Source organism: Pundamilia nyererei, unplaced genomic scaffold (genome assembly GCF_000239375.1).
Source record: "Pundamilia nyererei isolate P.nyererei 1_Seehausen unplaced genomic scaffold, PunNye1.0 scaffold00061, whole genome shotgun sequence".
In the NCBI taxonomy this organism is placed as follows: Eukaryota; Metazoa; Chordata; class Actinopteri; order Cichliformes; family Cichlidae; genus Pundamilia; species Pundamilia nyererei.
This window is the reverse complement of record NW_005187462.1, coordinates 1,832,448-1,854,619: the sequence shown is the minus strand read 5'-3', so window position 1 is coordinate 1,854,619 and position 22,172 is coordinate 1,832,448. Positions and strand designations below refer to the sequence as shown.

At 41.1% G+C, this 22,172-nt stretch overlaps 1 protein-coding gene across 3 annotated transcripts in view; it reads left to right on the top strand.

Annotated features, from left to right (window-relative positions):
• LOC102195698 (protein tyrosine phosphatase receptor type F) overlaps positions 1-22,172 on the top strand; it is a 149,226-nt gene that overhangs the window by 85,691 nt on the left and 41,363 nt on the right. For 2 of the 3 annotated variants that reach the window (XM_013911352.1, XM_013911354.1), the window contains 3 exons: positions 1,415-1,627; positions 17,260-17,423; positions 20,660-20,671. In XM_013911352.1, the coding sequence (XP_013766806.1) occupies positions 1,415-1,627; positions 17,260-17,423; positions 20,660-20,671 (389 nt within the window). The remainder of the gene's footprint in view (positions 1-1,414; positions 1,628-17,259; positions 17,424-20,659; positions 20,672-22,172) is intronic. The other variant, XM_013911353.1, reaches the window with a different exon arrangement.

The following is a 22,172-nucleotide window of genomic DNA, read 5'->3' as shown; positions in this document are numbered from 1 at the left end:
GGGTTTTTCTGAATGACACTTTTTCTTATGAAGTGTGGGGAATGTAAGCAAATTTTGAGAAACGTAGACTTATTGAAAATGTGCGTAAAGGGCTCAAATTATCTGCCAGACAGCCCTCATGTACTTTGACGATGGGGGGTCCTAGGCCCTCACATGGACTCCCAAGCAGGGGGGATAAGTCGGGTGAGATGACCAAGGACTGGACCATAAAAGGAAGGAAGCAGAAAGCAGCATCTGAAACTGACATAAGGCACGGAATCCAGTACCTTCATCTGAGACGTTTTTAAGTGAAATACTGTCAACCGGCTGTTTGTTAAATTTCCTTTTTCTTACAAAGTGAATGTTTGAAATGTCAGCACCCAAAAAAGGAAGAAGATGTATCCATGTGATTGAAGTGACTTTGCTGCAGACAACCATCCCCAGTATGTCAGTGTCACCTTGAATATTGTTGCTTTGCGGGGACGTGTTGGTCTAAAATGACAAAAGCAGGTGGTTGAAAGACACGTCTGTCTCTGAACACAGAGAGCAGCTGAGTTTCAGTAATGAAGCCACGACCCTCGGTGCTTCCTGAATGTCACAGAGGGCCTTCAGACTTTATAAATTCAATCCTGCTAATTGTAAGGCGTTTGGCATCCTCCAACATGCACCTTTCACCAAGTGCACCACAAATTTATAAGATAGAAGTAACATTTTTACGTGGCTCAAAAACAAAATAAAATAAAATAAATTAAAAGGTTTATTGCTTCAATTTAGACTTAGAGAAATCAATTTTCTAGTATGTTTTTGCAAATTGCAGCTTTGATCAAACTGCTGAACAAAAGTGTAGTGCATCAGCAGCATGATGAAGCATCATTTCGAACATTTTGAACAATAACATTTCATAATAAAGTGGTTTAACTAACATCGGCACCCTGTTTGTTTGTCTTCTTACACATTGCTCATCTTTACTGGTTCTTTTGACTTTGTTGACCAGTCACACAGAGGTCTCAGCAACTTAGTTCATTCTAATCAATAAGACAGGTGATAAAAAACTGCAGAGTGTAAAGAAAAGGATGGATATAACCCTCATGGCATCTCCCATAGGCTTTTGAATTTTGCATTATTAATGAATGCTCCGGTGGCATTGTTGCTTTGTGGAGCCATTAGTTTCTTGCTTGGTTACATTGTTAGCATTGTTACAGTAAGACATGCAGACTTTAAGCCTTAATTAAGTGAAAACAGATCAACAGTTAAATGTGGTTTGGATTAGAAATAAATAAGAGTAAAACAAGTGAATAAAATGGAAGAATCGTATAACTGTCACAGAGGGTCAGGAAAAGAGAGCCGTCATCTACAGAGATGAGGTTTGTTATGTCATCTTGTGTCACTATGCTCCAGTGTCATGTCAACTCATAATATTGTGTTCCTCTGGTAGCTTCTGGAGTCCGGTGCTGACAGCAGCCTGCAGAGGAGGAAAAGGCAGAGCAATGACTTCCTGCAGCCCTACATTGCTGCCAAGCTGGATACGCTCCCTGAGATCTTCACTCTGGGTGATGAAAAGAAATACAGCGGCTTCTACAACAAACCGCTCCCTGGACAGCAGCAGTACCGCTGCTTCGTTTTGGCTGACCTGACGGACCACGAGTCTGTGAGTGACCTCTCTGCATTTATGAACACGTTCAGCAGCAGTGATGCATTTGGAAGTGGTTCAGTGGTTGATCTCAGAGGCCAGGGCTTCAGTGCATACACTGATTTCTTAAAAAAGAGCACCACCCCACCTCAAAACACGGCACAGACTTACAGTACATTGTGAAGATGATGCTACATGTTTGTCCACAAGACTCTTTGGCTTTTTCTTTGCCATCGTAAGGCAATACAGCAAAACTGAGATTAGTGTTGGTAATAAACTGACAATTTGTTAATACATTTTCAACATATCAGCTGGTTCTGTCCATACAGTGTGTATTCTATAACTCGTCCATTTGTGTAGCCTACAGACAGTTTGAGTGCTGTCGTCAGTGGTTAGGGTTAATTAAGGGTAATTCAGGGTAAGGGTTAAGTTTACATTCAAACTTCCTCTTTATATGGAAGTTTCACCTGTGACATAACCAAATTTGACTAAAAATGTCTCCAAGAGTTGAGTTCAAAGATGAAATCCTTTTGTTTCCAAAGCTAGCTTGTTTTGCATGTGGCTAAAGTGCAACACAGTAGTTCTCTTTCACAGGAGGAGCATCCCTAAAGCAGGGATGTTACCCACATGACACAGCAGCAGTAGCTTAATTGTCATCCCTGTATCAGAGCCATGATAAATTGCAATTGGGGTTGCTGTAGCTCAGGCGGTAGATGGTAGAGCAGGTCACCTATCAAATATCCTGGGCAAGACCCCGAGTTGCTCTCCGGTGCATTCGTGGGAGTATGAGTGTGTATGTGTGAGCGTTAGACAGAAGGTTCTTAGACAGAAACAACATAGAAAAACAGTGCATGTGTGAATGGGTGAATTCGGGGAGCTGTGTAAAGCGCTTTGAGTGCTCAGAGTAGAAAAACTCTATATAACCCAGTCTGTTTACCGTTCCCATTTACCAAGAGATTTGAGGCCAGACTAACAATCTGCAGCAGTGCGAAACCCTCTTTTGGCATTAAAAAGTTACTGTAAGATTTTACTAAAGAGGTGCAGTGTCAGTTTTGTGACTAAAAGGTGTGGAAGTATTTTTGCCTTCGTGCATAAGTATTTGTAGAAGTTTCCCTTTTTTGGGAAAGAAATTTGGAGCGCATTTAAATGATTCCTACAAAACCTATTTAAGTTCATGCACTTTACAGCAAATAACAGAATTTAACCCTGAAAAAAGCAACTCTTATTTTGTTCCCTATGGCTGTGATAGTTGTCTCTAGAAGTGTTCAATTATTAGGAATTAGAAGAGGAGGGGTTATCAAAATGAGTGCAGCGTTAGCACAGCTGGATGGCTCAAAGCTATGAAGGCACTCCCTAACCTTGGGCTGTCCTGTGCTAGTGGCTTTACAGTGCTGCTTGCAGTGTTTCCAGTTTTTAGTTACATTTCTACACAGATCAGTCTTGTGTCTCTTGCTTGTGTTTTCACAGCCTCGTGCACACAATGAGCAGATTTTGTTTAACTTCTCTCTGGTATCAGATCTGTTACAAGCTGAATGAAAATGCAGAAATGTGTCAAATTCAGACCTGACAGCTGTTAGATTCATATTTGAATCCTACAATCTGTAAATTTTGACTTTAAAAAATGCACGCAGTCTCACACTTGCATAGCCTGCAGAGATAAAGAGCATGCATTTAATGACAAAGTAATAGCAACGTCAAAGCCTGGGTCACGATGTGACATCCTCTTCTACATATATAAAGTCAGTACTGACAAACAGATTCATAACATGGATTCATTTGTAATAAAGCTGCGATCCTGTGCTCTAACTGAGCTGTCAGAATTATCCAGAGAATGAACGTCTCGAGCTACAAGACTGTGCATCGTCCACGGCAAATTCTAACAGAAGAGTTTGTCTTCCAGGCAAAAACACATTGATCTGAATTTCCAAAGAGAAGCACAAACATGAAACTCACATCCTGATTGCTTCTGCCTGCATATGTACAGTGCTCTTGGTAGAATGCTGGTCATCATTAAAACAAATTATTTATCTTTATAAATTAGCCAACAGAACCTCCCACTTCCGTCGACTGTGACGCTAGTTTGCCCTGGTTAGTAAATCTGCCCATCGATGTCGAATTTTCAGATCTCCATAATGGAATAAACACTGTGGCTACCTGACCAGACCCGTCCTTCTTAGAACAGGGGGATTGTCTGGAAGGTGAATGCGCTCATGTGACCAGGCACAATTCACAAACTCAGCAACTAACACTTGCATCAAAAACAATACAAACATTGAAATACAAGAGAGAAACTATGACAAAGATGCACCAAAAGTCAGCAAATCATTCATCAGCAAAGTTATTTGTGCAGATTTTGTATTGTACATCTTTATGAAAGTTGTATATTCACAGACAAGAGTCAGGAAATAGAAACAGTAACAAGGACCAATGTTTGATATCATGCAATAGCCTTGCAATGAACGCAACCTGTGGGACACTTGTTACTGTGGACCTTGCAGCTGCTTCCTGTGGTGGTGTTGTACTGGATTGCAATACGCGCTTTCCCCCCACACTGCTGTGTTTGACTGAACATGATCAATGGTCAGAATAAAATGTGGAAGAAAACACATGGATTCCCCCGAGTTTGACCATCTTGCCAACAAAGTGCCCATTATGTTTTATGTTATGTAATCCTTCTGCACTAATGTACCATCTGAACACACAATACAGCTGCTGCTACCACGTGAGGGAGAAGCAAAGTCAACTATTAGAGTGGAATAAGCTGTAAGTTACAGCCTGCCTTGTATGCAGCAGTGCTGTGTCAAGAAAGGTTCACTGAGACCAAGGCTGTGCTTGACACCTCTTGCTCTTTAATAAATCATAAATCTGCAGCAGGGGCAAGGGAACAGCAGAGGCAACGTGGATGGTTTTTTAATATGCTGCTCTATTGCTGTTTTGTCTGCATTTGTGGCCTTTAAAGTTGTCAGATGAATAGTTCTCATAAAACTGTGGAAAAACTTCATTTATGGGTCACATTGTGGTACATACAGCTGCAGTGCATGTTCCATACTTCTTTGTAATGCTGAATGAATAGAGCAGAGTTGGTTGTGAATGGCATTATTGCTTTCTATCTGTGGAATACAAGAGTAGCCCTTCAAGCAGCGCTGCACACATGCCAAGCACGTCACAGTGATGCTAATCATGTCCTTGACTCCTGCATGCATCTGCAGGTATATCTCCCAAGCAGCTAGGCCGTGATCCCCACCGTCACTCACATGCACCTTGCTTCCAAGAGCATTAAAACTTCAGACTGCTTCTCTAATTTCAACTGCTCTTGTTCTTGTTCGCCCTCGTGGCATCTTCATTTAAAAGTGTTGCGATCTATGGAGAGGGAGGAGGTTGGTCCAGAATAGAAGACTTCTAAAGGCTTCTGGCTTTAAACAGTCTTATGAACTATTCACACAAACACGGTGATGCACCAGATCAGTAAAGATTCACTTGGAGTAAGGTGCAGGGGGAGATTAAGGTTCAAATCTTTTTATGGAAAGGCTTGTGAAGAAGAACAAGAATGCATGTACGGGGTCCGATCAGAAGGGTCTGACAAATCAAAAGCTTCACCTGATTTAGATTTGGCTGGTCTCACATTCAACTTCATCTTGTTCCAGCTGACTTTTGCTTGCTGTGCAAGTTTGAGGTCCATGGTGGAGAACGCAGAGTGGACGTGGTTACAACAGCAACTTCCATGAGCTGAAAATAGCAGCTGAAGGATGAAGGATGACTGAATACATTAAAATAGATTCTCTCAAACAGGTTGTGATTTTTAGGTCCTGCTGTCTGAACTATTTTAATCATTCCTCATATGAGGCTTACATTGAAGTAAAGCATTTTCTGAAAATGTGCTTGTACTACGCTGAGCCCAAACCATGAGCGTGTTATGGAGAGCTGCTGGATGTTAACAGGATAAACCTGCATTCAGAGTCTCCTTGTATGGGTGAACCCAAGTCAGGCTTTCATCACTAACCACTTTCACCTACTGCTGAGCAGACTGCAGATCCTTCACACGGTGTTAATATTTGCCTCAGCTCTTGTCTCGCCCCGCCCAGTGAAGACAGCAGGCCCACTGTGGGTCCTGCTCAGGGAGAGTTACTGGCTTTTTCTTTAATGATCCAAGGTCTTGGCCCCACTATGTAAAGTGCTCAATGTGACATATGTTATGATTTGGGGCTCTATGAATAAAACTGAAATGAATTGAGCATTTAAATGTCATTCAAATATCAGTGGCTGAAAGAAGTGTGAGATTAAAAAAGGGGGCAGATGGAGAAATGAAAGCAAGCTTGTTTCAGGTTATCAATGAAGGAAATTCAGCACATTGGTCGGATTTATCTGCACTGCAAAACAAAGTCAGTCAGTGAGTGAAGAGCGGCCTGAAAACCTTCCAGGTAGCAATCTGCAGGTTTGGCCAACAGTTGTAGAAAATGGTTTTCTTTGGACATGTTTGATTTACAGTATTGACAAAAGGATCATTTTATATGGACAAAATTCTAGGTGTGATGGGACATTTCATGCCCTTTACAACAACCCCACCCCAGATGTGATTGGGTAAGAGGCACACCGTGGGCAGGTCACCAGTCTATCACAGGCTAACTCACAGAGCCAAACAATCCTTTGCACTTTGAGTAATTTAGAATCTCAAATTAATCTAACTCTAATAACTGAATGACCTTTAACTGTGGGAGGAAACCAGAGTACCCACTCAGAGTAGCCAGACTGTGGGTTTGAACCTGGGACCTTCATGCTGTGAGGTAACAGTGCGAACCACTGCACCACCACGCTGTCGGTACAGACTTCACAAAAGGAGGAAAGCTACGATTTCAAGGCTTGATGCAGAATTTTTCTGCACGTTTTTGTCCTTGACAGGTTAAACACAATAAATAGCGCTAGCATGCACGGGGTGTGTAGTGTCTGCCTCCAGTGATTTTCCTGTGGTGTAAAATCTCGTGTGGTCTTGTGAATTTCGTGAGTCCAGAAACTAACCACTCCTACTAGATTGTATCAGGTCACCTCAACAAGAACAAATGAAGTTGTTAAATTTCATACAGATCCTACATGATTCAATTACGTTCACCACAGAAACAAAATACAAGTTAGACTTTTGTAAATGTAACAACCATCCAATGTCCTTTTTTTTAGTGTACACGTTTGGGATCTCTGTCTCGCCTCAAGTTACATAAAATTCAGCTTTGTAGTTGTTGTACGATCCTGCTGGCAGAAAAAGACTGAAACTGCAGTTTCCCCACCTTTAGGCACAAAGATGAAACGCTGACCTTTCCATCTAAGTGGGTAAGACAGCAAATTAATACAGCAGAGCTTCGGTGGCCTCGGCGGATGTTTTTAGTGCTGTTTGTATGATCCTGACACTCGGTGGAGAGGTGGAGAACGGACGTTAGGTCGGAGGACTGCGGTTTTTTAAGAGGAGCATCCGTGTGGATTTAAAAAATGTTCAGAACTTTGAGATAAAAAGAAATAGTTTGATAAAAACTAAAATGTTGATACATATTTAAGCAAATCGCCTCACATGCAGGGACTCTCTGTACGCATAATTGGGCATCTTATTCCTGTCATCCCTTAGTTCCTGGAACTTTATCAGAGAGACTTAGCAATTCATTGTTCTGTACATGCCATTGTCCTCCGACATTTAGATGCCATTCAGACATTTTAAATAAATGATTAAATGGAGCATTTCTCATCACTCCCACTTTGCTGCGCCTCCGCTCATTACAGCTTTTGTAATGAGGGAAGTGCGTCGTCTTGGACAATACTTTTCCACAGTGTTGAGAACAGAGCTGCAGGGTCCAGATTCAATAAATGACACGTTGCTGAATGTGATTCCAGCCTGTACAAAAATAGAAACCTAATCACATTCATTGAAAAAAAGGGGACATAAGCTTAGCTTTTATTTCTGCCGCAAAGCTGCTGGAGGGGTGGAGGCGACAAGAGAAGAGTGGGAAGGAAAAGAAAGGCGAGGGGGCTGGAGAGTGAAGGAAAAGGGCACTGTGGCTTTCTGTGGCCCCCGCTGCTGGTAAACAAGCCGGGACGTGTGAAATTGGATAAAAGAAAAAGGCCATATAAACAGTGTGATCACTTAGAGTGGAGGGGTGGAGGGTGGGTCGGCTAGGAGAGCACGGCGGCTTCCTGTGAATGCAGAGCCCTGTGGGAGCGACAGAGAGGTGAGCAGAGGAGTTAGAGGGAGCTTAATGGGAGGATAAGACCAAGAAAGGAAAGAAATGCTGCAGCCACTGGAGAGAGGGCCTTACAGATGCCGGGATGTGTTTCTAATGTGGGAGGAGGAGAGTGGCTGAACTTTGAGGGGAAAAGAGGAATAGGTACTGGATATCTTCCAGCTTGTACGCATAGATGAGCCGAGAGGAGACGACTCCGGCTGAGGGAGAAATATCCAGTGTTTCAGAAAATAACCGAGCTGTCAAAATACATTGCAGTCAGACATTGTTTCATACTTTGTAATCAGTCACTTCTTGCGGAAGGATTACGGACGGTGGAAACAATTTTGTTGAGCAAAATGTTCATCCCCCTGCACCTCTGCTATTATAGACACTTCTCTTCTTTGCGTCTCCTCGCTCCAGTTTGCAGATGTAGCAGCAGCATATTTTTCACCCCTGAAGGATTACTATCTACGAGGTCCCACCGCTGAGATTGATCACTTCAAAACTTCCCCCCTGAGATTATCTAAATATCCTTCAGAATATGCTTCTGCTGCATCTAAAAGCTGTGAAAACTGTCATTTTTCAAAAAGAAAAAAAGTTTTCTGAGCTGTAAGCAGTACTTTGCTAAAAGTGCCACAAAGTACTAAAGAGAGAAGCGAGCGGAAAGCGCTGAGGAGACAGATGAGCTGAGCACGTTATCAAGCGCCACACCTTTTAGCTGCTAATGCTTCAAGGTTTCTTCTATACGCTGCAGAGCTCGGAAAGGTGGCTGCCGTCTTTTTAAAGAAACGCTGAGGTTTGTCGTCAGTTATGAAAATGTGTAAACCAGGAATGGGACCAATATAATAAGACTTCTTCATTAGAATTATCATAAGAGAAAAGCAATGATGAGCTCATGAGTAAATCAGTCTCTTCATAATCCCCCCTTTTAGGCTTCAATAACAACAGTGACAATGAAACGAGGGAAAACAACTGAACTTTTGTTGTTTTACTGTATTTCTTTATTTCTCATAGAGCAGGAGCAAAAATATGAACAGTGAAGCTTTAACAAATGCAGCTACTACAGTTTCCATCTGCACAGCACAAGCCCACAGTGTGCACTCTCCTAACATTAGTAACCTTCTCGGTCATTAGGGAGTCTTTGACAAGACTCACACCTGCAGCCGCTGCCTCCTCACACTTTTTAAGTGGCATTTCCTGTTGACTTGTTGTGACATTTTTGTCATTGCTTGGCTAAAATATCAACTGCTAAGACTTGTTTCTGAGACTGAAGTTGCAATAGAAAGATTCCCAGTCTCGTGCCACAGCTCTGTCCTGATACAGAGACGCAGACATTTGAAAACTGCAACACTGCAGTGCATTAATATAAACCCGCATGAACCGGGAGGATTGTGTGACAGCGATGGCAGAGCAAGGAGATGTTCTTTTATCACTGTGGTTAATTGAAGTAATAAAACAGTAATAATACTGTTAGAAATGCTGTTATAGCATTGTTATAGCATTTCTAACAAACAGCTTATCCAGGTGGCGAGCTCTGAAAAATGACACCAGCGCAGAAGCGCTAAAAGCCGCAGTTCCTCTGGTGGCCACTTGACTGACTACCTCCCATATCAACCTTTACACCAGAAATAAACATGTACAATGCAAGCAAACAAATGGCAAAATAAACATGGATACTGGAGCTTGGGAACTGGTTAATGACAGAAGTGCCTTGAATTAAAGTCAGATAATTAAAGTCACTGAATCAAATCTCTCTACAGTGTTTGTGCTGCCGTTTTAATGAACACAGACTACAGCCTGCTACAAAGTACAGCCTGCCCGAAAGGTTGTGCTTCAGTGTTTGGGAGTTAAATTTGACTGTTTTACCAGTCTGCAATTTAGTACTAGTTAGCTCATATAAGTATCTGTGCAATGCAGCGGTACTGTTTATGAATGCAGCTTGCTAACCAAGGATTACTGACAGCTGTCCAAAACGAACATGTTTATGGTGGCTATGTCCATCTTTTATATACAGTTTCAGTTTAACAGAACATCCTTTTAAAGATTTTTATAATTAGCAACGCAGCTTGTGTTTAAATGCAGGATAAATAGTAGCAGTTAGGACATAGCTTCTGTAATGTGCATTATGTAATGAAAGCTGTTTAGCCATCTGCTTATGCTGCTTGTGCTGTTAGCCATGAGGAGCTGTTAATGGTCGGTTTAAGTTTGGTGAAAGCTGCGATTTGAAGATCGCTCAGGTAGAAAGTGAACTAGAAAACCATCAGAATAACTCAGGTTATGTTTCAAATCCATCCTCCTAAAATACACACAGAAGTGAATTATGACCTGGAAAATTAACACTCCCTTTATCATGTAAAAAGATTATTTGTACATTTTTCTGCTTTAGAGAATCAAGCTGTGAGTTTGTGCTGCTGCCTTGGCCAAGAGATTTGATCGCAGTGGGACGGAAGCACAGAAAAACTGTTCCTCAAGGCAGAAAATATTAATTATGTATGAGTTTTCATTAAGGCTATATGCAATAACTAACAGGTGACCAGCCAACATAAACATCTTGCGTATGTATTTGATGGGTAAATAAATATATTCCTACCCACAGCTGTCAAGTATAATGGTGTGAAATGGGCATGACATCAGCCAGCGTGTATATATGCATACTAAATGTCTGACATTTGCAGCTTGTACTTGATGCAAAAACAGGGAGACGTTCACAGAACCGACTCCATGGCACCACATTTAAAAATTTGCTTACTGATAAACAGCCTCCTCTCGTAGATTAAAGAAACATTTAATCAGCTCCACTCCCTCCACTACTTAATCCATTTATAACTGTTCCAAGTCTTAATTTCTATCAACACTGCACCAGAAGCTGGAAGAAAGGAAGCGAGAAATGAAACTATCAGGTGCAATGCAAAACCAAAAAAGGAAAATTAAACTTCTTAACACCAAACATCTTTATAAATGACTGCGTGTCACATTCAGCATTGACACTTAGTGTTTGCAGTAAGTTTGCAGTGCATGAGAAACTTTCATTAAACAAGCGACAGCTGCACTGTTAGAATAAAAAATCTAAATCCCAGTCGGAGACCCACCTGATTGGTAGATTACTTTTGCTTCGCTACAGTGCTTTAGTTGTTTGGGACGGACGAAACGGCAAAAAGTAGACTTGTCCCAAAAGACACTAACAACACCAAACTATAAACACTGAGGAGATAAGGCATTTGGTTGGCAGCATGTGCTTCTTGGAGAAGGGATATGAAAGCGGTGCATCAGACGAGGAGCAGAGACAGTTCGGCTGTGGGAGGATAAGCCTGGAGCGCGCCTGCTGCCAACTGGTGCACGCTTCTAATGTGGGTGACAATTACTCACACACAGCAACACACGTACAGTCGAAGTCATTACGAAAAACATTGGAAAAAGGAAATAGAAGAAGTATCACTCACTAAGCTTTCTAACAGTGTGTGTGTGTGTGTGTGTGTGTGTGTGTGTGTGTGTGTGTGTGTGTGTGTGATTATTATTATTATTATGCAAATAACAAAGGCACTTATCCAAAGCAAAGCAGAGCAACTTGTACCTTGACTAAAGTCATGCCAATTCAGCCGTGACAAATGAAGGCCTGAGTAAGAGGTTACATTTTAAGGCCTTTTAATTCAAAGAGAGCTTTATTAACACGTCTGAGCAAAAATCAGGTATGTTAACACTTATGACAGGATTAAATTCAGTTTTTCTGCGTGCAGGAAGTTCTCACCAAAAACAAAGACAGAAATCGGATTGTCAAGACTTTTGTTTTCTCCTTAAAAAAGAGGTTTTAAAAAACTGAGAGACAAGTTCATGGTCGCTTCTGTAGAGTGAAAGTCATTACATGTGCATGCTGAAAATATGGGTAGGAAAAACATCTCTACTTTCCATGTGACTGCCACTTATTTTTGGTTAGCTTGTTGTTGTGTAACTTCAGATCTTCAGGCCATCAGATTCCCGTGTGTTTCTACATTCATACAAGTTTGGATTAACAAGAATGATTATAATCAGGTTTCTTGCCTTGAAATGAAAGTTTACACTACAAAGAATAAACTTTAGAGTTTGATGTGTTTGCAAGGCCGATCTGTGTCAAAATGATTTATATTTTTTTGCATTTAGCAGCAGGACAAATACAAAAGAAGTCTGTTATAGACAAAGATCGTGTATAATTCATGTGTAGCTGTCAGATTGGACACCGCAACCTCGACCATGAATGCTAAAGTGAAAATGAGTGTGGAAAAATGTGCTGAAATTAATGAATCATTAAGGAAACAAAGCTGGTCGAGGGTGGCTTTGTTTTTAACAAGCGGCACACTTCAGTGGGGTTTACGGCTTTTACCCAGCGGAGCTGCAGCCTTGTTGAGCCAGAGCCCGTCAGGCTTACAGGAATATTTATAGTCTCATTCACCAACACAGTGCAACTTACTACACTTGTCTCACAGAACATAAAGTGACAAGCAGAACAGTTACTTAAAGAGAATTACTCCCTGCAAATTGATCCATGTAACCCCTTTTAATGTTTATTCTGTTGCCAATATCGGACTGCCTCCAACTCTGCCGCTTAGAGAAGACCTAAAAGTGTTTTCTTTGATTTCGCTTCATCTGCAATATTTGATTATTTTGTAATGAAGCGATTTTTTTTTGCACTGCTTTACTCCAGAGGTCATTAGGATGACAAACATCTCTTGGTTTGGTGTTTTTTGGTATTAATTTCTCTAATTTTACATGTCAAAGTCAATTGGAGAAGTACTACTGCTGTGCTGGTGAAATACTTGTTTAATGTGTTTGGTGGCTCTGGAGGAGTTTTTGTTTACTCGAGTGACATTGCTTGAGAAATGATTGGTCTCCACAGAGACTGTAATTACAGAAACACTGCATGAAAACCTGGCCGTCTGGGGGTTTAATGATGTGGGCTTTTACAGAGAGGGGGCTCTAAAATACTGATGCAATCATGGGAAACATTGCTGTTTAACATGGGAGTCATACTGCCATAGACTAATGGCCCATTTCCATTGAAAAAACTGTATACAAAAGATGGATGTAGCTGACATGACATCACTGCCTGGTATTTCTGATTACCATATTTTTCAGACCATAAGGAGCATTAAGTGAAACAAAACAGTCAGATAAGTCAAACTTTACTCAGCTTCTTCTTGCTTCCTCCTCTTCCGTACCATTGATTCATTAATGTTGAATCCTCTCTCAGCTGCTCTGTTCCCATGTTGTTGCAGTATATTAATGACTAACCTCGTATTGTGGATGGATTATCTCAGTTGTTCTCCTGCTGAAGTTTGGTCCGTTTACAGCATCCTGCCATGCGATTGCATTTGTCTCTAACTATCAGAAACCTTCACGTTAACTTTTATCAAGTGGAAAAAAGTTAGCTTCATCCTCCAGCTTCACTATGTTATGCTAACATAGCTGTGTTGCTAGCAATCACGTAGCACATCATTATATAGCAGCTAGCCCAACTTCAGTAACCCTACAAACGTCACTGCTGTTTAGTTTTCTGTCTTCATTTATGTTGGAAGTGACAGCAGAGCTGTACGTTTGAATTTATTCACAAATCTCTCAGTCAGAACATGCTATATCATGTTTAGGTGGAAGCTAGCGAGCTAACTTCCTGCTAACTTCTAACTCTCTTCATAGTTACACCTGGTAAAGCAGCAACGCTGATCATTTTATTAAAGATGAAAGAATTTAGACAGTTTTTAACGAACACTGCAGCATCTGCAGTGTTCGTTTGAGTTTGGGACCTGAAACGGACGGAGTTTAGGACCCAGGACTCCGCGACGCTACGGCAGCCGTAATGCTCCGACAATCCATCAGGCCGTGCGGCTTCGTAGCTTAGCAAAGTCGTACTAAAACATTTTTTGACAGATTTTTGAGCGCCATGTACCACATAAAATCGGTTTGAGAATTCATACATAAGACGCACTGTTGATTTTTGAGAAAATTAAAGGCTTTTAAGTGCGCTTTATAGTGTGGAAAATACAGTAGCTAACACTTGCGATCGCTGTTACCAAGCTTCATCCATACTGTATGGGTCACAAACAAACGAACATGTAGAAGATTCAACTTAGTTATAAAAAAGAATTCATTATGGAGGTTTTGATTAACTGTGAAGACCACAATAATTTTTTGTACCAGACTGGAAAACTGTTTACCTCCACTGTAGGACTGTGCATTTCAACATTAAAGTCTATGTGGATCAGCTCACCGGAGTCAGCCTCAAGTGGCCTTTACAGGAGCTGGTATTTCTGCATTGGCTTTATTTGTCAACCACAAGGCGGACGCTTGTTTATGTAAACCACTGAATCAAATTTAAAGACAACTGCAGCCAATGACACTGTTCCTATGGATGCAAATAGCTTAAATTGACAAAGCATTAGAACACACACGCTGTCATCTTTTGAAGTTAAAAGTCCTTGAACTCAATAAATTGGTGAAAGCCATTCAAACCTGGCTGCTTTGGAGCACTGGAATCTCAACAAGTGATAAAGTGGGATTTGTCACATTATGCTTGATGTGCTCAGCCAGAATAGGCCTGAACAGTGAGGATACTTTCAGTTTTTACCCTTTTTTGTTGTATTTTTTTTTAAAGCTAAGGTAGGCAACATGTTTTTTGCACCATTAGACGAAAATCCATTAAAAGCTTTCAGCATATTGAAATGCAATTAGTCTGAGAGAGAAGCAGACCGTCGCACCTACTCTGGCCTGTTTTTAAGTAGGTGACAATGATATGAGACTATGGCCAGATGGCATAATCGATGCTTTGTTCAGCGTGAGTCCGGATGGTCGACATCAGTCCATTACACAAATCAAAGCCCTAGATGTAGCTATAAAGAAATATGTATGCTTCAACAGATTTATATGTTTTTCGTTTTTCTTTGTATATGTGCTGGTCTTTCCAAAGATGCGCGATTGCAGAGCTGTGGCTTTCTGTCCATCAGCATTTACAAACATTAAAAATAAGTGGAGAAAACGGATCTTTTAGATGAACAGACTCTGTCCTAACAGCGAGACATGAGTTTATATTGTGCCAAAGTGAGAGTCTAGGTCCATGTCCTTTAGTGATGGCAGGGGAGAACTCAGGGCTGGCCTCAGGTCTCCATGCCCCATCTGAAGGTGTAGTGAAGCTGGTGGCATTGTTGGATGTGTCCTCAGAGGATGTTGCCGATGCGTATCCTTGCACTGAGCTTCTTGCGCCCCCCTGGCCTCAGGGTGGGTCTCATGACAACAAGCAGTACGGTCCCACATCAAGCACATCCAACACAGCAGCCTGTCTCTGCCTGTCTCACACCTCACTGTCTGTCCTCCTCTGTCCCCAACCCCATCCCCTCCACCTGCTGCCTTCCAGGAGCTGTTACAGATAACCAGTTGCCTTCACCTGCAGAGACCTGTTATCGTTTAAACCTCATTTACACTCCCACATGGAATCCTGCTTTACAATTGCTTAAAATCTTTAAATTGATGAATTGAATCAAAATGTTTTCACAGTTTAAAATATTTAAATTACATGAAGTTTTTTGGTAATGTGATGGATAGTCCTGTTACAGGTTTCACATTATTCCTCTGATCGATGGGGGGACTGTACCACAAAATATTGTAAAGCTTCAACAAAAGCAATAAAAAGGCTTCATGCAGGTTACATGGATGCAATAAATGCAGGATTTTCTTTGGGTTTTTTCAGGAGCTTTTTCAGGAACTCTGTGCACCACGAAGATATTTTAGAGTTTTAACAAGAACCAGCAAGAATAAACAAAACTTATCCAAAAGAGTGCAAAACTGAGTTTCCATTAGCATATTGTTATGTTTGCCACACACTGGGAAACAGATCAGTTTGTATAGTGTTATTTTTTTCCTCAGTGAGACAACAAATGCCTCTTTGTGTTCTAATTATTGATGATTGTGTTTTCTGTTGTTGTTGTTGTTGTTTTTTTATTGTGATGGGGTAATCATATTAGTCATAGAAACTGAACTGGAATAGAAATAAACGTCACTGCACACATGGGGAACAAAGGTACCTTCATGCTATGAAGCACAAACCTCTATATCAGCCTACTGCCAATATACAAGACAGAGACATAAACTAGCCAGAATGTCTTTCCATTTAATTTCAACAAATAAGAAAACAGTAAAACGCTCACATCTAAGAATAAAATTAATTTTTATCTAAGTTGTTTTTGTGTTGACCCAGACTGTCTCCTGATATTGTATCGTAAAAACTAGATGAAACCTTTACCTCTAGGGAACTTTTTTTAAAACCACCCTGAGAGCCAGTAATTAGCTCTAAGAATATTCACAAGTTATTTCCATTCAATGGTTTTTACTGTCCCCTTATTTTCTTCCTAAAACATCGCACAACTACCAGTGGGACTGTTTGATAGATGGGTTGCATTGAAAAGGGACGCTGTGGTGTGAATACCTGAAATCCCCAAAAACTTGGCGAGCTGTGTGACAAGAACAAACTGCAATGATTTGCAAACCTCATAAATCCGGATTTTATTCATGGTGAAACACAGAAAACAGGAAGAGGAATGACGTCCCCTTCTTGTCTGATATAGGAGATGCTCCGGTCCATGATGCGCCAGAAAGGTCTGGACTGCACTTAAGCTAGTTCAACACTGGACTCCTCTAGTATGAAGTCATGCTGTTGTTTTAGGTGTTTGTTTTTTTAGGGATTTTTTCACCGTGTTTACTTCTTCGAAACTCTAAGATGCTCCTTTCATGCCCACTCATGTTACTCACTGTTTACCAGTTAACAAAATATTCCTCCAGCTGTTTCTTTTTAGTACCACTTACTTTTCCAGCCTTTTGTTGTCCGTCTCCCAACTTTTCTCAAAACATGTTTAAAATGAGCAGAAATATTTCATGAAATAAAATGAATAAAATGATGTTTAGACATCTTTGTGAGGACAGAACATTGGGACCAACAGTCACTTGTTGCAGCGGTCCCCAACCTTTTTGGCGCTACGGACCCGTTTATGTCCGACAATATTTTCACAGACAGGCCTTTAAGGTGTCGCAGATAAATACAACGAAATAAAAACAGTACCGGTACCAAAAAAAAGAAGATTTATTCAAACGATATAAAACTAATGATAAAAACTGATTAAAACCCCTGAAAACCATAAATTTCACATCCGAGCCTCAACTCTCGCAGCCCGGTACCAAACGACTCACGGACCGGTACCAGTCTGTGGACCAGGGGTTGGGACCGCTGGCTTCAAAATCCCCGTCCTCGTGAGTTTGAAGGCATTTTTGAGGCTCAAAATGTGGTTTTAGTGTCAGGATTAGGTTATGGTCAGGTTTTTCACTCGTTTTTGATGGTTAGGGTGAGCAGCTAGGGAAAGCGTTATGCCAATGAGATGTCCTCACTGAGATATGAAAACAAGTGTGTGTGGGAACTGACTGAATCCTTCTCGTTTGCAGCAGAGGACATTTGCAGCCAGCCCTTTCTCTGATCCCTTCACGGTGAAGATCAGTGGGGTTATTCGACAACCACAAGAAGACCCAGAGATGCTGTGGGTGATGGGTCCGGTGCTGGCAGTCATTCTGATTATCATTATAGTCATCGCTATTTTACTCTTCAAGAGGTGAGTATGACACACGCAACAGCGGACACTGCGAGGACACACACTGGTTATTTTTGGAGTGACGCCTCCAAGAGATGCAGAAAACATTAATCGTTGATCACATCAGACTCATAAAAATACTGAAAACACTGTTTTTTACAAGCACATTTTAATTTCTGTTAACATTTTCCTTCACAGGGCCTTTACTGCTTTGACTTCAGTAAATATTCAAGTAAAGACAAAGGTTCCTGTTTTGTTAAAATGCTAAATTATTAAATTAATGTAGTGGATCTATCAGTGACTGAATATGATTTTAATCAGTTTTAGTACATACCCTAATTTGCAATAGTAGGAAGGAAGAATGTCTTTTTAAGAGGAAATGATCGCAGCAGAACCAGGCGTAGGAAACAGCAGCTTTATGGAACGTGTCAGGGTAAAACGAGCGCACAGAGATAGCAACAGAACCCAAACTATGGAAGACAAAGGACGAAATGTAATGATATGCAATACAGTAGAAGAGAAATACATGATGGGAAGTCCTCCATCGGGCTGAGCCTGTAGTGACATATCTAAGAGATCGTTCAAGATGACCTGATTCAGCCCTAATTTTTCTTTATTATCAAAAAGGAAAATTTTAAGTATGATCTTAAAAGTGAAAAGGGTGTTTGTCTCCTGAACTCAAACTGGATCCACAGGAAGGATATCTGAAGCTCTGTCTCCCATCCTACTTTAAGGGATTCTATGAACCACAAAGAAGCCTGCAGGCTGAGAGGGAAGGGCTTCACTGGGATAATATGAATATGAGGTTTTTAAGATTATATAGCACCAAGTCACAACAACAGTCACCTCAAGGTGCTTAATATTGCAACGTAAAGACCCTATAGTAATACAGAGACTGGTTAGGGTTAGGGTAAGCAGCTAGGGGCCCTCCATGAACAGTGGGAAGGAAAAACTTCCTTTTAACAGGAAGAAACCCCTGATAGGACCAGGCTCAGTGAGGGGCGGGGCCATCTGCTGCGCTGGTTGAAGCTGAGGGGAGGGAGACAGGACGAAAGACACACTGTGGAAGAGAGACAGAGGTTAATAATAACTCATAATTAAATGGTTTATAAACAAATGGTGAGAGAAGGAGAAACGCTCAGTGCATCATGGGAAGCCTGTGGAGGGTGAATTCAGGGTCACTCGATCCAGCTTTAAGCTCTGTCAAAAAGCAAAGTAAATGAAGTAAATTAGTAAGACACCATTTCCTCTCCATCTTGTGAGTAATCTGCTTTAAAGTTGGTATTTGAGAGTGAGACCATGGTGTCACGTCACTGGGCGCTCTGATAGAAGACTTTGAATGTGAGCAGAGGAGAAAAACTAGAAAGATCCATTTTTCTAGTTTTTCCTGAATTCTCTCACTGCAGCATTTTGGTGAAATAACAAAAAATGGAATACACTCACATCTAAATTACTTTTTCTAGTTACCGCTTTGTCATTTCAGTTAGCAGAGCAGTTTGTTCATATATATTTTTATAAACTTTATTTTTAAAAAAACCGTTTACATGTCAAACTATCAGATGTAAAAAAAAAATTACAATTTTATTCCCTGAAACTAAGTAACAGAAGCATCAGGATACAGATGATCCTTTTTTGTCATCTGTTGTGAGAGAAGCTTTTGGTAAACCTTGGAGGCAGTACATGCTCATTGTGTTCCTCCTCATATCATCGAGCTGAGTCCACAGAGAGACCTGAAGCATTTTCTTCAGCACAACAGATGACAAGAAGATTTTATTAGAACCGAGTGCCAGGAAACGGTCAGAGTGGAAGATTTTCTAGAATAGAGACAGACATTTGTCTTGTTTGAGCCGGCCTGAAGGCAAAGGTCCTCCATGGCATATGGGAGGGAGGTGCTGCGAGCTACCTCGCGGCCCTGCTCTTCAAGCCTGACAGTTGGCTCGTGCTTCCTGTTCTTGGGTCAAACATCTGGAGTTACTGACTGGGCTGACGAGGGCCTCCATATGGCTGCTGCGCTGCTCAGAGGCACAACTTGTTTTGTCTTTTTCCTCATTCTTCCTTTTGCTGTAGTCCAACGTCAAACAAATCCTTTGTTTTTCCAAGATCAATTTTTTTTAGTTAGGTAAAAAATACATACAAATATAAATATTGCCTGAGATTGTGAAGACTTGGTGACATTTTTAACTAATATTGACATATTCAGATATCTTAGAGTTACTAAGACCTTAAGTGCGTCTAATTAAGGGGTATTTTAGATTGTTGGGTGTGTTTTTACTGTAAGCCTCACATGATTCCATTTATTTTGAAAATCATGAAACTTGAATTAGGTCAAAAGTTTTCAACACAGTTAGCTTATGTATACCAATATCGACTCATGCATGCTAAACTGAAATATAAAGAGGCTGCTTGGTAGTTTCACTTACAAATTTTGTTGAGGGGAAAACTGATGCAAAAGTTGGAATTAATACCAACCATAGAAATGGATAGCCATGGGTTTATGACCCAGAAGTGACCAGAAGGTGCGGTGTTGTTATTAGCTTAGCCAGGAGGCTAGGTTAGCATGCTGCATTCATAGACTATACAGGTCCAATTCACAGCCATAAAAAAGAAAAAGACAGGATTTGTCTCACCAGCAGCACAAATACTGCAGATAGATGGACTGAGACGAAGCCTAGCAGCTACACCCTGCTGCGTCACCTTCCACCTATCAATAAACGCAGCCAACCCCTCATGTAGACTTTATGCTTTAACAAAATAAAAAACACAAATTCATCCACCACACGGCTGCTATGAAGAGGGGAAGTAGCTCCAGAGCAGTTTTTTGTAAACATGTTTATTTCTGCTGTAAGCTTCGACACTTTCACTCGGGAGTCTGTGACTCTTGGCTGGCTTTTAGAGCCAGTCTCCAATGACCATTAGAAGAACTTTGGTTTTTGGCCCTTTCAGCACTGTGGGTTGATGTTTAGAGGAGACGGCTGCTTCATCACGTTCCACAGACTGTGAAACCAGCCTTCCATTCAGGTTACAGTAATTTGTTCCAGGTTGCTCTGTGGAGATCATTAGAAATATTAAAAACACTCTCTCTTTGTTCATGAACTACATCAGATTTTATTAGAAAATGAGATCAGGTCAAAGATGAGATGAAGGAGTAGTTTGTGAGGTGAAGCAATGAACTCTGTCAGGTCCTCTGACGACTTGTAAATGAATCCTCTCTGTTTCTTCCTCCTTGTTAACTGTCTGCCTACTTTCTGTGGATGCAGCAAACAAGAAAGGTTAGTGCTCCTGTCTGCTTCCACCCTCCCACCCTCCAACCTCTCCTGCCTGCCCTTGCACATCGTGCATGCTGTGTAAACATGCTTTGTGGGTCAGACGTGTCTACATTTGCTGACAGTGATGATTTGAAGTGACAGATACTTGTTTCTGTTACACGTTCAAATCACACCCCCACGTCAGTGTCTCTGAGCTGTCTTCTTTTTGTTTGGTTTTCAGGCATATCGGCTTCAATTGACAGCCCCTCTAAGCATGTGTGTCTTCAGTGTCAGCGTGTGAGACTACATTTTAGCATGTTTGTCTCTTTGTGCGTCTGTTTTCTGCTCTTCAGCTCTGTGTCGAGTGTCGAGTTCACAAATCCGGCTGATCTTTCCCTCCAGAATAATTCTCCCTTCATGCTTTCTTCACCTCTCAGCCTCTCACACACCTGCAGAAGCAGCCTTCAAAACAAATTGTAGACATGGAAAAATCGAATCCTGATATCACCAAGAGGCAATAACTGACATCACAATGGCATTTCACTCTCCTGTTTGTGTTACCTGCAAAAAACATGCAGAATACACACCTGTGAATATATGTGTGACGTATGCGTGGGCTGATTGATGATGTATGGGCTCCATTTACTTTCCACAGTCCCCAATTCAAAATGTATAAAATATATATAATATCCGTTTATCAAGAGATGTTTTAAATATAAGGACGTTCTGTTTCAAGGTGAAACACTCAGGTTTGCCTGCACTTCAACCCTAATGTAGTTATTACATTTAAGGAATGCAAATTAACGGTTCATTTAAAGGGGCTGTAGCTGTTTGAGCTGAGCAGATGAATTTCACTGTCATATTTCTGTTATAAAGGAGTCATTTGCATTTCTCATTGTCTGTGTAGCAGCCGTGCAATGCAGTCTCGTATCGCCACATTTCCAGAGAGGGGGTGTTGAGTTGCCCACTCTTTATTTGCATAAAGTTTGGGTCGAGGCTACTTTATGCAAATCAGGTGTGTCTGAAAATCTTTGAAACAGGCAGCTGATGATCTTAAATCAGTGTTTGAAAAGTAAATGGAGAAAGCTTCTACTGTGCAGTTCAGTAGCATACTGTAAATATTAGGTCATACTTACACGTTTAATATTCCCAAGTACAACAGATACTTCACTAATGATAAAGCCCTGTTAAATAAATACCAACATGAGCCACTAACATTTGAACTGATTTCACTCATTTTGTTTGGAAAACTGTGTCATCAGAGAAGGGTCTGGATGTGACTCATCTGGACGTCTAAGGAGTTTAGAAGTGCTGAGAAATAAAAGATGCCCTTTCAACCAAATTGAGCTATAACAGGATGTATTTTTCTGGCTCGCCACCTTTCGCTTTTTAATCAATTCTTAATGTTCTTTTGATGCTTGGTATGGCGCCTTCAGCGTCGTCTTTGAGCGTCGTCTTTGAGCGTCGTCTTTGAGCGTCGTCTTTGAGCGTCGTCTTTGAGCGTCGTCTTTGAGCGTCGTCTTTG